The sequence below is a fragment of the Apteryx mantelli genome, chromosome 6 (genome assembly GCF_036417845.1).
Source record: "Apteryx mantelli isolate bAptMan1 chromosome 6, bAptMan1.hap1, whole genome shotgun sequence".
Lineage (NCBI taxonomy): Eukaryota > Metazoa > Chordata > Aves > Apterygiformes > Apterygidae > Apteryx > Apteryx mantelli.
The window spans coordinates 14636946-14651997 of NC_089983.1; the positions used below are offsets into that span (position 1 = coordinate 14636946).

Here is a 15052-nt window from a genome sequence, read left to right on the forward strand (position 1 = left end):
CTCAGTGCTCAGCATGATGACCACATTAACAGCCCTCTAGGCTACTCTACACTCATCCAAGCAGAGTTTTTAGGGCTCACTTTCCCACCCAGGTTACGCTCAGAAAGGAACTGCAAACCACCTCCTTCTTGGCTTCATTAGCAGTGAGCTGGGACCCAGCAGGCCAGGCTGGCTAGAAGAGCAGCAGCTATTACAAGTGTGCTGGGCAGTGTCCCCACTCTGCCCTCACACCCTTGCGGCCCCGGGGTGACTCCAGCATGCCCTCGCCCCCTGTTTTTCCATCCTGCAGGGATCCCTCCCTCCAAGGGAAAGCCTCGCACTGTCTCGGGTGCAGCTGGACAATCTCCTGGCACACTGCAGTGCAGCAAAGTGTCTTTGCAGGGCCTCCATTGCTGCAGTGGAGGAGTTCCCTGAGAAATGTTGATGGGGCTTTGCAAATATCCTGGTTAAAGGCAAATGCAGACTTTAGATGTGCTTTTATCTTGCTTTGAGTACTCAGAATTGCCCGACCCTTTACGGATTCCTGTACCTGCTGTGTTCAGAGGATGCAATAACAGTACTACTGGTCCTTGCTCACCTGCTGATCCCCTTGTAAACAGTTGCACAGGAGCCTTCACACAACTTCTCCAGATATACATAGGATGTGGCAGCTCCAAATGGAATGCCTTGCCTCTGCTTCTTGAAGAAAATAGATACTATTTTAGATTGCTGGGTAGAACCAGAAGCTACTAGCACGTCATTTGGCAATTAAATGCTAATTCACGGCTAGGAATAACCCCCGGATGAAACCCTCACCCCTCCGAACTTCTCCACAGCACCCTGTTCCTGGAATGGATCAGCATAACACCCCGGCCTTTGCATCCCCTGGCTCCAACTCTGGGACGTGTACAACCGCTGGGGCTGCGGGGAGGGTGCAGGAAGGGTGCTCTGGTTAGATTTGCCAGCTGGCAGAGGAAAAGGGTGCAAACTGTATCACAGGCAAACAACCGTTTTATTGGTACTCTTCTTTCCTTTCTCCTTGACTGCCCTAACTTTTGAGCACTTCATGCAATTTTTGTCTCCCTCCTCCCATTCATGGTACTCAGTTACAGTTTCCTAGATGGGCATAAGGGGAGCAACTGTCCACATGCTCCTGTCTTGGTAAATGTTAGTGCCGATCCTGAGAACACAGGAAGACAGAGCTGCCCTAACTACTGAGGGCATTTCAATCAGCATCAGTCTAAATGCACGTTATTCTCTCTTAGCCTTGATTTGTTCCTCTCTAGATAGCAATCTGTTAGGGCAGGGACTAAGAGCCAAATGCAAGGGTGAAATTTCAGGAAGTTTAAATTTATGGCTTCTCTCCTTTTACCTCCCAAACCTCTCTATGTTGAGCCTTTCTCACCACATATATAATTTACACAGCCTGTGAATTTGGCCCATCCAGCATAACAGTACTATAAACTATAAAGCTATAAAAATAGTACTAATGAATGGCAGGCAGCCTGCAAGCTCCTCATGAGCAGCTACACTGGACGGATGCCTGCATTATCATTTGATTCAAATATAACAGGACTTGTAATCTGTGGCATGTTGCCTGTAGGTAGTACAGAACCCTGTAGGTTGCTGGCTCCCCTCCCCTTTCTACAATCCCTCTTTGGCGTAGGGCTCACTGGAGAGCAGTCTCCTCCCAGATCATCATATCAAAGGCATTTATTGTAATCTAGTCCTCTTTCAGCAGGGAATCCACAGGTCTGAAGCTGCAAAGTTTGATGCTGGCTGCTTAGAAGAAAATGTGGATGTTTCATGCTCCACAACAAATGGAAGGTCCCAGCCTTAATCTAGCTTGATGCTGAAGTATCAGGGGGTGATATCAAATACCTCTATTGGAGGGGCCGCTTCCACGTGCTGGAGGCCGGGGATATGTTGGGAGCCCCTTCCCTCTGAACAGCAACTGCAGCATCCTGGTCCGAGAGCGCTTGCACACAACACATCTCCCATGTTGTTCAACTAAAACTTCTCTCTCTTCTCTCCTTTGCTCCTCCTCATCCCTCAGGCTGTAATAACAGTGCATGTGACTTGCACAAGGTCTCTGCTTCAAGCAGTCTTATGATTTCTGCAGTTTTGTTTTGAAAAACTTCATAACCGAAGGTGGGAAAATAAGCAACAAATGCAAGCCTTCTGCTGGTACAAAGTTATGTCAGTTAAGCAAGTCTCAGTGTAATATATCAGATAATTAAATGGTGCATTTCATACAGCAACATACCTTGGCTTCCCTCCATGTATATAGCAGTTGCTACTCTATATGCCATTAGGTTTTAAGCTGAGCTACATGAGCAGTATTGGTGAGTCAAGGTTGCTGCAGAAGCTGTGTTTTGAGAGTTATTTCCTATTAGCTACAATTCTCTGCATCCTTTAGGAAAGCAATCCAGCAGGGACTCTTGGTGCCACCACCGTCATGGTGGCATTGCACACGCACCCTCACCACTCTTCTGTTTACTGGGCTAAACGCGCTGGAAACCGAGACGCAGTTTGAGTGCGTTTTCTGTCAGCCTGCGCAGGGCCTGGCAGAGGCCGGGCCTGGGCTGGGCCGCGCAGCTTAGGCAGGTCCCGGGCTTTTCCCTTTGCCAGGCGGATACGTGGTCAGCAAATCGCAGTTCTGCCCAATCTGAGCAGCAGCAGCTGCTGCTGCTGGGGAGGACACTCAGACTTTGGTTTTAAATTTTGTATCATCTTTGTAATGCTGAAGAATTAATGGAGCTAAGTTAACACAGAGATTCTGGCAAGAAAATCTTTTTGAGCTCATGCAAAGCCAGGAAGCCCAGTTAGCGTCCCGGATTCGGGGCGGCTGCTCTGCTTGGGCTTGTACATTTAACCACAGCTCGGAAAGTGCACGGGCAGCCGGTGAGGCCCGTCCAGCTGCAACGCTGCGCAGTGGGGTCCCGCGGGAGTGAGCTGCTGCTATTTTTCTTTCTTAATGAGTACTACCTTCCTGAGCTAGGAGGGCTCTGTTTTGCTTTTTGTGTAGTGTATAGTATCAGATCATCGCCAGGCCAGGCCAGAGACTGAGCCGCCTTTCCCTAACGCTCCTCGGCCTCTTTTGTCCCAGGGAGGCACCCGTCGGCGCCCGCCCCTCGGCCCCGCCCCCGGGGCGGTGGCCTCTTTACCGTACGCCCCGCGGCCCGCGCGAGCTGATGCTCGGCTCCGCCCCGCGGCCCGCGTGAATCAGCTGATCTCCGCCCGCGGAGCCGGGGCGAGCGCGGCGCCGGGTGAGGCGGGCGCGAGCGGGGGCGCGGGAGAGGAGGGGGCGCGAGGGCCGAGGAGGGGGGGACCGGGGGAGCGCGCGCCCTGCCTCCGGAGGGAGGGCAGCTGCAGTCACGTGGGGGCCAGCCTGCGCGCGGGGGAGGCCGTTACGTTCGAATCGCGCCCCCCCCCCCCCCCAACCAACGGCTCCGCGCTGCCGTTAGCGCTGCCGTGCCCCCTCAGCCCCTGTGGGGGCATCACCCCCGAAACGAGCCCCAGGGGTACGGCTCCCCCGGAGCCCTTCTGGCAGCAGCGGTGCTGCCCGGGCTGCGGGAGGAGAGCAGGGTAACAGGTGGGGGGTGGTCGGGGAGGTTTGTGGAGCGAGCGGTGGGGAAACGGCCGTCCTGCCCCGAAGGAAAGCTGGGGAGCTCAGAGGCGTGGTGGGCACCGGCCGGCCCAAGGGCAGAGCCCCTTCAGCTCCACGCGCCTCCCCGGCCTGAGCCTGAGGGTGGGCGGCGATGTGCTGTTGTGCTGCGCTGGTGGTTACAGAACAGGCATCTTCGCACCCAGGAGACTGGGCTTGGAAAGCTGTGGGGGAGACTGCAGAACAGCTCTGACAGAAGCTGCTTATCCGATTCCTTTCTGAGCTCTCTGGGAGGCTAGCAGGCCAGAGCTGTTCAGAAGGCTTATTTCTGTGGGTACTGCTAAAGGACTCCTCTTTTGTGATGGGGACAGGTTACCTAAGCTTCACAGAATATGCGCTTTATCTCCTTCCACTTTTGTTTTGAAGCCCTTCTCTCTGCATGACTTGGTTGCTCAAATCGGAATGCTATTTCAGCTTTTGCAGTCTGTTGAGTACTAGTCCTAGCTTGGCTGAAATATTATTTACAGATGACAGCATGCTGCTGCTCTCACAGACCTCCTCTTCCAGCAGAAAAATGTTTTGGTGAGATACTCAGGGGCAGCTAGTTAGTATAGTTGTAGACTTCTGCTACTCAAGCTCTGTTTTCAAGAGCTAACTACCACTGCTATAATGTGGTGACTTATCAAAATTAGCTCTAGTCATCTTCTTTCAGTTTCTGTGGAATTGACTGTTTTCAGAAAGGAAAGCATCTCATCATGTGCTAAATGAAAAAATTGTAGCTTGAGAGGAGGAAGGGATATTAGTTCAGAAATTTATCAGTCTCTTATCAAACTGGTAAGTTCTAAACTATAAAAAATAGGAGTTATAGCAGTTAATTTTCATCTGCATTCTTTTAGCTGGTACTAAGCCATTTTTGTTTCTTTTTTTGACTCCTTTATTGTTGTATCTTGTTTGCTACTGTCACTCATTCATAGGAACTTACATTAACAATATCAAGCCCTCTGCTAAAGGGACCACTGCTCTCTTTCAATAACAAGTTGTTTGTTTCATTTTGCTCTGGATGGATATTAATCACACAGTGTTAAAAACATTGGTTGTACTTATTCAGTGGTAACAAAAACCCAAGGGCTTCTTGAACTGGTAGTGCATTATACATGAACCGTAGTTAACAATAATAAATGGCCATATAAATGGAGATGAGACTAAAACTGGCAATTTTGTTTTGAACTAGGAAGCCTGGAGGTAACCCCTTCAGAACCTGTGCAGATAATTTTGTGTAAATGTAACAAATATCCATAATAAATAACATATAAATATAATATATAAATATATATAATAATATATAAATATAACAAACAGTCTTATTAACATAAGTTCACTATGTATGGTGCAGCAACTTTATTAAAAGCTTGTTTATAAATATATAAATAAATGCATCTGATAAAGTTGTAGAAGTGTGTGGTCCATTTACTAACTGTAGTAGGTAAATGAACACATGATGACACTATATATTTGAGGCTGATGAGAGTTTCAGTATTTTTGAAAGTCGGGGACATACCTGTTGTTCCTGTTCAGCCTTGAATCTACGATTACTGTTATACCTATGATACTTCTTACTGAGCAGTCAGTGTCCAGTGAAGGACACAGTTCCGTAATAATCAGTGTAATGTTTATTCTAGGTCACTCCCTGTGACCTAGCAGGTTGTTATGATGTGGTAGTGTTTGATTTCTAGAGAATTTGGAATAGCATTCTACTCTGTAAGTGGAAAGTATGACATCAGTGTCATGCTAGTGACCATCTGTCTGTAACACAAATCCATTTCATAGTTTGGCACTATTCAGCACTCTTTGTAGTTTTCCTCTTGCAATGTTGCAAGTGAAAATGTAGAATGTAAATGTGTGGGCAGAAATGTGTGGGTGCTGATATCATACCAATCTTCCAAACCCTGAGAATTATGCATTTTGCGTGGTTGTTCTCTTCTGTGGGCATTAAACTTGGCTAATTACAATTCAGGTAATCTTAGTGTGTGTGTGTGTGTGTGTGGGAAATATATACATGTAATACTACAACATTAATATTATATAAAAGTGAAATTTGATGAAAATGAGCAAGGAAAATAGCATATTCCAGCTGGAAATAAGGAACTTTATAATTAATTTTGTAGCTGTGAGTAAAAGACTAGTATTTTGTATTAGCTGTGAAATGGAAATAACATTGTGCTGTCATAGGAGTGAATGAAAACTTGCACAGAACTTGAAAATTATTTAACAGTGGGTCTTAGAGCTGTCTAATTTGTGGGAAGATAAGTTTGACTATTGTTTTCCCCAGTCTACATAAATGCTTAGTAATACAACCTTAAGTGTGATTTTTTTTTTCCTCTTATATATGTGAAGAAAACAAAACACATGACTGCCATCGTATTACTGTCCTCATTTCTAGTCTGACTGTATTGCAGGTTTCTTACTTAATAATTACATCAATTACTTTTCAATTGAGCCTTAAGGGAGATTTTGCGAAACAGGTATTCAGCTGTCCATTTTTTTTAACTCTATTGTTATAATCAGAATTTTTCATGAAAATTAGTATAGTAAATTTTTGTGCAGTTGAGCCTCATGTTTGAAATTCTTTGAGCACTTAAAATAATCCCTAACTTATAAAGCTGAATGTTTTAAGCTTCATTTCCTTGATCTTAAATACATACCATGTAATTTATATGATTATTGATATTTCTGGTGGATCTATGGAAGCTCCAATCCCTTCATCTGATTCAGTGGCCCATTGGACATTTATACACAAAGCTAGAGTTCTTCACAGAGGAGAAGTGCCAGCATCTTCAAGAAAATGAGTTGTAGAATTAGATGATTTTGAGTAGGCTAAAAAAATTAATAAAAATTCAAATGTACTTTTTCTGAGCAAGAACACATCACAAATTCAGAAGTCCCAGAAATATGCTTCCATTTTCTTTTGATGTTTCATCAGCACCTCTGCTACTGAAGTGCTATATGACATTTTCTTTGTGAGACTTCCTTAGTTCTGTATGAAAGTGATTTTTTTTAATATTTCCTTCTTTTTTTGAGGAAAGAGGGAAGGAAGTATATTCAAAGCAGTATCTTTCTGGTGGCAGGTGTGACTTAATGTATCTATTCCTAGTAAATATGCTCTGATTTTTTGGGGGGTTTTTTTAGATTTTTTTTAAATCTAAAGTGCATATGACTCATCACACTATTATTGTATCACATGAATTTGATTTCTTATTTTCATGACTTTGTTTTTGAAATAAGTTTTCTGCCAACCTAGAAGTCCAAATCTCTCTATTTGCAGTGTCCCGTATTTGGAAAACTGGATACTTTTATGGAAGTATGAGTTATTGCTGTTTCTGTCTATATAAATCTGCTTGATACTTCATTATTCAGAGTAGTTTAGTGAAAGCGTTAGAATTTGTTAGAAATGGAATTTAATTTGGTTATTTCAGTTAGTGATTTATCAGTGTTTATTAGTGTTTCCAGTGTGAATTGAAACTTTCTGTATACAGCAGACAATATACACAAAGCTGTAATCTGTAATCAAGACTCGTCATGTTTTATTTCTACTTTCTTTATCTAAGGCTTTGGGCTACTCTTTCTGGAATTTTTCTTGGAGATGCACTGTCTTGAAAGGCCATTCTTTTATTTTTTTTTTTGTTACAGTGGATATCAGAGCAACTATAAAATAACAAAAATTGGGTAACAAAGAATTATGTCTGAAATGTATTTCACTTCAATAAATATCATATGCCTGCATTAATGTAGCTTAAAAATTCTAATACTCTATCTAGTAAGGCAGTAGATCAATGAAAATTACAATTCATTGAATGCTTAAAAATATATATATAAGAAACAAGGATTCTTGGCAGCTTCCCTTTTGTTGTAAGAAAAGTAATACAAAAGCATCCTTCTGAAGATTTGTCTAAGATAAAGAGAACTTCAGTTGCAGCATTGACTTGCTTAGGTATGGAGTATCTCTGAAGCAGAGGCTAACATGGTAGTTATTTACTGTGATTTTTAACTAATACTGTAAAATCTCCAATCTGTTACTATGGGCTTGTTGCACGGAAGCCACGTACAATTCTTTTCATTTGTTTTGTAGTTTATTGAAATTATGTGGCTTCCTTACAACTGAGTTATACAATATGCTGGAAAAGGAGCTGGCTTTAAGGATTCCCAAAGAGGAGATATTATTTTTCTTTTATTATTATTATTAAGAATATGATGGCAAATAGAAAAGGTGGTGGGTGTGAAGGATGAACTTACAAAATTCAAAATCAAAAGGACAAAGTAAAGTAGAGCAGCCACTTTTGTCTCCTTGGCTTCTGTGGTCTTGTCAGATCTTCAGAGACACTCTGCTATCTGATTGCATGAAGAAGTGTTTTGAACTCTTGATTGGATTTCTGCATTTCTGCCCAGGCTTTAATAGAACCATAGATTTTAATGACAGTGTATACTTTGGTTCGGGAATACAATTATGAATTCAACTCATTTACTGCTCATACAAATCCATATGCCTATAAATGTTGCTTGAGCATAGAATTCTGTCATATATGAGACTGAAAAAGGATCAGTTACGTTGCTTTGTTTCTTGAGTGATGTTTCTTGAGTATACTGCGAATTATAAAAAAAAATTTATTTTCTGTAGAATAAATAAGTAACCATTGAATGGTCACTGCTGCATCCCAAATGCTACATTTTATTAGTTGGTAATAGTGTTTCTGGTTGGAAAAGTCCATTCTATCCTTAGGCTAATTCATTCCTGTCTTTGAACTAGATTTTGTTTAGTCTGCTTACAATAGATCAATTGTAAGATGAGTAGGTAGGACAGCTCTGGCCATTTAGCTTTTGTCTGCCAACTCAGTGTGTGTAAGCTGAAAACTTCTAAGCATTCTTATGTTGTGGAAATGCTCACTTATTTAACACATGGCGTATAAAGCTTTGCTTCTTGTTTCCTGCAGAGTTGATAGTATTTGCAATTACATAGCCAGTTTATTTTGTATGTTTTACAGTTTGTGAAATTATATTGTTCCTTTCGAAAGAGGAATGATTTGGTGGTGATGGAGTGCTGCCACTGACAGATGGACTCACAGGAAAGAAGGTGAGAATGAGCAGCTAGGTCAAGCCATAGAGGCTTCCTGAAATGTGCCAACTAATAATCACCCTGTAAAAGTAAGTGATGTCGGCATACACTTATTATATAAACTGAGCTAAAGGGGAGGAGAAGAGGAGTAACCTAGCTTTAGCTTTAATTATGTCTGGAACATTCAACTTGTTATAACAGTAACTTTTTTTCTGATTGATTGTTGAGCGTTATCAATGGAGAGCCATTGGCTGGAGAATTGAAAGTAACATTATCTGATGAATAGTAGATCACATCTGTTATCTGCATGTGTGAATTCTGATTCTGGATTGATAGCCCTGCAAATAGGCTATTATTTTATCCTTGTTTCTTCCATTAGTATACCTGACAGAGGAGTCAGGTGTTTTGGAAGGGTAGTGTCTTCTAATGAATCCAGGTGTATGAATGTCCGAATTTATCTTACATTGTTCTCTGAAGAGTTATTAAATGGATAAATGCCCAAACATTAGATCATGGGTTAAATTTAATGCACAGAAGGTTGAGGAAAGCTCTCTATTTTATTGTGCTGTGTTCTTTGGTGTGCTTTGCTCTTCTGAGTAAAATCCACGTTTTGGTCTTAAGCTAACTGTGATGTTGGATTTCCTAATCTGTTTCTCACCTGCATATTATGCAGTTGGTTACTCTTTTATTTACTTCTAAGCACAAATACATAGTATTAAAATGCAGGGTCCACTTTGCATTTTAAATACAAAGGATGTTAGTTGCCTTAAATTACTTACCCAAATTTTAGAAGACTTCTTGACTAACCTTTTTGTTGATTTTCTTATGTAGAAAAAGACAATCACAGGGGTTGGGGTTGGAAGGGACCTCTGGAGATCATTTGGTCCAATGCCCCTGCTCAAGCAGAGTCAGCTAGAGCAGGTTGCCCAGGACCGTCTCCCATCAGGTTTTGAATATCTCCAAGGCTGGAGTCTCCACAACCTCTGTGGGCAACCTGTCCCAGTGTTCAACCACCCTCACAGTGAAGAAGGGTTTTTTTGTGTTCAAGTGGATTTTGGGGGTGGGAACAGAAACTGAGACACATGGCTCCATCTCTACTAGTTAGTCTCACCTGATGTTGGATCTTTGAGAGGCACGTGGTACAAAGGTGTAGCTCATCCTATGCAATGCAATTTGCAAAACTTAATTTGAAAGAAGTCAGAGTGAGCATGAATAGCTGCTTACTATGAGTGTGCTACTTGCATGTTAGAACATGCCAGCAACGTAGCCTATCAGACGAGCCTTTTCTGAGATTCCTTCAGTGTTGGAAAACATACATTGCTTTATGCTTTTGCTTCTAGACATCCATTGCCATTCCATCAAAGCTCTTCTCACTACCTTATGTATTTCACTTCAAGTTCATGTGAAGCTGACAAGAGCTGATTTATATAGGGAGTAAATGGCTTAAGACTGTTGCCAAATAAGGAACTAAACCTCCTTTTTCCTGTAGAGTGAATAACAATCTATTATATATGAAATTGTAAATGAATTTGACTCTTAATTGAACTTGAAATGCTGTCAGTCCATATTAAAGTTTAAAGTTATATTTTTGTTTAAGTTGCATGATTACATCAATAGTTAAAACTGTATGCTTGTTGTCAAAGTTCTGAGGAATTTCTTTCTGCTGAATGGAAGAAGTTACTGACTGAGCATTCAAACCAGAGTTTGCTGAAGTGTTAAAGCAGCTTTGGATAGCTGCAGTCATTCCTGCAAGCCTGGATACTTCCATTGTGCTTCAAGTTTTTTGTTTTGTTTTTTTGTTCAATTCATTTGAATGACTGACTCATTTGAATCTGAGAAACTCACTAAGAATTGAAAAAGCAAAAAAAAACCTCCTCCTTCTTTCTAAAGGTAGAAATGAAAGTAGGTAAAGGATGAGATCTTGTGGGTGTGATGTTGTAAAGACACTGAATGGAAGAATCAGTTCACTGTACAGTCTGCAGACAGTTTTTCCTTTCCTTAATTATTTTTAAAAGCAAATGTTGTTTGATGAGAACTTTTTGTATAATTCCAGCACACTCAGCATTTTATGTAACTGATAAAAACACATTTATAATGCTGTTTTTCTGCATTTTGATTTCCAAAAATTCAATAATGCAAAACATAAAATCAATAAATCGGAAGTGTTCCTTCTGTTTTCTAACACAGTAAGAATTAACGTTATAAATCTCACTATTTCTGTAGGAATAGAGTTGCTTACATGTGAGTCGAAATGACATAACTGTCTCCTTGAATATACAGGTAATGGCAGAAGTGTGTATTCATTTGATCTCCTCACAGTGAGCAAAAAACCCAATATTTAATGTAAAGGCTCTGTTATGAATAAGCATATTTTAAAGGTTACTAACATCAGGGTCAGCTGCTTTTCAGATAGTAAAGTACAAATGAAAAACAGACCTAATGATTTTTATATTGAAGATTTTTGTTTTTCCTTTAAATAGCATTTAAATTAAGATCACCAAATTCTAAATGGAGTACATGGACTTCCTGAAATTAAAGCTAATGTCTGAGCCACTAAGTCTTTTACGCATATGTGAAAAGCAAACTGCATGTTACTGAACCATAGAAAACTGCAAGCTGATTCTGTTTCCTCCATTCTTTTTGTAGTTCAGAAGAGGCAGAAGGAGCCAAAGAGAGAGGCCTGGTCTATGTTTGGAAGGCTGGTTCCTGCTCAGTAACTCCAGAAAGACTTCCAGGCCTCAATGGAAAGACTGTATTACAGGCAGCCCTTGGAATAAATCATGGCTTACTTCTAACAGAAGGTAATAAATATATTCATTTTAAATTGAGGCAATAACAAGCTTTAATTATTGTCAGTTTTTTTCTTTTAGAGGTTTTTATCTGATTCTATCCCTAAGTCTCATACTCAATTTCTGAACTGTTAAATTTATAATGTTGCCAGTATTTCCTTCTTAGTTTTAAGTCACTTAAAACTGTGTTGGAATAGAAATTATATGCAGAGTGGCTGCTTGCGTGGTCTTTTTTCTCTTAACAATGGCTCTGGGTTTCCGTTTTAAAGATGGTAGCATAATCTGAACTCTGTTAGCTCAAAATAAAAGTTACTGTGACTTCTTTTGTTCCAAAAATACAGTATAGCAACAAGTTCTTATGATGTGTAAGAGCTTTGGTTTCTGTGGGTTTCTGGAAAAACATGTAGCTAGCAGATATAGCAGCAGATGCATTAGAGTGAGTCTTGGTTTGTAATCAGTTTGGCGCCATGAATCAAAAAAGGAATTTCTAAAAGATGGTCCCTTTAAGTGTTTGTATAGCTTGGTCCTTACTTGAGATGATCAATGGGCATACAGTTGTAAAGAAAAAACTGGAAGTTGCTTCTTTGATTTTTTGCTGGTATTTTCTAAGGAAAGAATTTAACGCCTTTGAACAAAACCAAGTTTCAGGTTTTAAAAAGGGGAAGAAAAAAAGTTACAGGTTATTGGAGAACCTGCTATAGCCATCTGTAATCTGTCAGAGCTGTTATGGAGCTCCAGTATTTTCCTGAAGTTTTTTTGGTAATTAAAAAGACTTTTTGCCCATGTATTCTTGCCCCATGAAGGATATTGTCTGTGGATATGATTTATTGTTCTTTTATCGCTGTCAAAATAACTGTTGTCAAAATTCATCCTTAAAATAGGTTTCTGCTTTTTTGCTTTTATTTATAATTAGTGAACTAACTTGCATTGGTATTGCTGCAATCATTTCAGATAAAAGAAAGGATATTTGGAGGAGGGGCCTTGTGATTTTAAAAAAATAAGAGAATTAAAGCAGTAGCAGGGTACATTTACCCCCTTTCCACATGTTAGGGCAGAGTTTTCCTGTTTTACTTTAGGGTGGCAAATGATCAGTACAATTGGGGGTGCTAGATGTCTGTATGGAAGGATGAGCTCTGTACTTTGTGCTTTTCCAGCATGTCTGTATGCATGGAGTACAGAGCAGGGAAAACTTGAAAGGCTGAACTATACATTTACGTTCTATATTAAGAAATAGAATGTATTATGTACTCTAAGATAATTCTCATGTAGTTTCTGTTAAGTGTTGTTTTCTCCGAATAGTTTGCACCAGCAAGATGAATTGTATTTATTCATCTATGTATTTACTGTGGGTCAGCATTCATTGGTCCTTTTTTAAAATGTATTTACTCAGTCTATTCTGTTAACTCAGTCTATTCTGTATAGTAGAATTTTTAGCAGAAAAGTATCTTAGCTCAGCAATGTTCATGTATGTACAGGGTAATGTTAATACCTGGTATAGAACTTACAGCAGCAATAGCAAAGAGCAACCAGCAGCCTTCATACATCAATACTATAGTTTTGCAAAGCCTGGAATAAGCTAAAAATTGATGTTCATTCATCTGAATCTCTTTTCAAATTGTTGTGTTGACTTAACTTCATTAAAACCATGTTGTCTTTTTCAGGTGGAGAGGTCTACAGTTTTGGAAAACTTCCCTGGAGAACAGGACCAGAGGAGTCATGTGCTAATAGTCCCATCTTAGAAAATACTTTGCTTGGGCAGCATATTATTACAGTGGCAGCTGGCAGCTTCCATAATGGAGCCGTGACAGAAGGTGGTGTGGTCTATATGTGGGGAAACAATTCTGCTGGCCAATGTGCAGTTGCTAATCAACCATATGTGCCAGAACCACAACCCATCAGTATTTCTGATTCTGAAACCAGTCCTCTGCTATCGGTCAGGATTTTGCAGCTAGCATGTGGAGAGGAGCACACCCTGGCACTATCGCTAAGCAGGGAGATATGGGCCTGGGGGAGCGGCTGCCAGCTGGGTCTCATAACAACAACTTTCCCAGTGATAAAGCCGCAGAAGGTAGAGCACCTGGCAGGACGTGTTGTGCTCCAGGTTGCTTGTGGAGCTTACCACAGCCTGGCTCTGGTACAGTGTCTCCCTGTGCAGGAAATGAAGCCTATCCCAGAGAGGTGCAATCATTGCAGCCAACTCCTCATTACCATGACAGACAAGGAAGATCATGTAATCATATCAGATAGTCACTGTTGCCCATTGGGTGTAGCGCTGGCTGATACCCAAACAGAAAATCTTCTCTCCTGTCCTTCATTGGAGACCCTAGAAGGAAAAAGTGTAACAGGTAGCCAAAGTGAAGACTGTCAGAAATCCATTGTGGAAGAACATATGCTTGTTGCTTTAGAACATGATGGAGCAAGCATGCTTTCCAGCAACGATGGACAGGAAGACAGTGGAATCTCTAGTCCTGGGAATATTCTGTTCCCTGACAAAAAAGAAGTGAAAGAGTACAGTTTATCAGATAACTCGTTAAATGAGAGCCTGGAGAAAAGCATGGGTACAGAAGCTGAGCAGGTTGGTACCTAGTAACAAGTTCTTAATGTGCTACAACTCCTCTTATCCTGTATACATGACGTTTTGTGTTATACTGATTGCAAATGAAATATTCTCTTAGTTTTTAATGAAAGTGGGGTGTTTCTGTAGTTTCAAAAATTTTTTTCTCTGTGATGGCTCTCAGCTTGCATGTGGAAGAGCTTTTTGCCTACCATTCTTGTTCAGTTGTAAGCCGCCTTTAATGTGAGTAGCCTTGACAGTGCTCCAGCCTTGCCTCTATGGTCCATAGTATCAGAACCAAGAAAGCCCATTTCCCATTCCCTTCTCCAGCCCTTTATTGATGCATGCGAAAGTTTCCTGTCCGTGTGGGACAGTAAGCTGGTACTTGGCTAGTTTACCTTTAATGTAAAACTTTCTTTTCTATCCATGGAATGAATCCCTTACAAATCTGTCTAATTTCTCAATCAGTTAAAAATTCTAGATGGTAAGTAAAGATTGAAAAGATAATGCTAAAATGTTGTCTAAAGGCTTCTGATGTTAATCACGTGTGTTCCATAAAACCAGAACAGGGATGGGAAATAGGTAATTTTTTTTTTTTGCTTTGGGCGATGCAGAAAATGGTTCAGCTGTACTGTTTTAATGCTATTGCAGAACAGTAAAGTAGTAATTTCTTGATAAGCATCGGAAAACATTTGACACAAAGCTTCAAGAAACATGCTGTTCTTAGCTCTCTGCCCAAATACTACTATTTCAACTACTTTTAAAAAAAGTCATATTTTAAAGGGCGGGGGGGGGGGGAGGGAGAAAAGAAAATACAAGCCAAAAACTATTAGACAGAAAACTAATCTAAGCTCTTAGAGTACAGTCTGGCAATTCCTACTCAAGTACTATCCTACTGGATGATTTACATTTGAGGTAATTTTTGTCTTAAGGTACACCTTGCAAAATGAGTCATTGCATTTCCCTTTTAATATATTAAAGAGAGAACATATCTTTCTGTAAATACAGTGCGCTCA

The 15052-nt window shown here is 40.7% G+C and overlaps 2 protein-coding genes across 3 annotated transcripts in view; one reads left to right on the forward strand and one right to left on the reverse strand.

Annotated features, from left to right (window-relative positions):
- The window catches only part of CDK15 (cyclin dependent kinase 15), a 40363-nt gene extending 38383 nt beyond the window's left edge, over window positions 1–1980 (reverse strand). The window contains 2 exon segments of the mRNA XM_067298615.1: window positions 578–675; window positions 1861–1980. Of these exon segments, the coding sequence (XP_067154716.1) occupies window positions 578–675; window positions 1861–1980 (218 nt within the window).
- A 1240-nt stretch (window positions 1981–3220) lies between these two features.
- ALS2 (alsin Rho guanine nucleotide exchange factor ALS2) overlaps window positions 3221–15052 on the forward strand; it is a 43731-nt gene continuing 31899 nt past the window's right edge. For both annotated transcript variants that reach the window (XM_067298843.1, XM_067298844.1), the window contains exons 1-4: window positions 3221–3248; window positions 8623–8711; window positions 11340–11494; window positions 13144–14057. In XM_067298843.1, the coding sequence (XP_067154944.1) occupies window positions 8692–8711; window positions 11340–11494; window positions 13144–14057 (1089 nt within the window). In that variant the 5' untranslated portion in view covers window positions 3221–3248; window positions 8623–8691. The remainder of the gene's footprint in view (window positions 3249–8622; window positions 8712–11339; window positions 11495–13143; window positions 14058–15052) is intronic.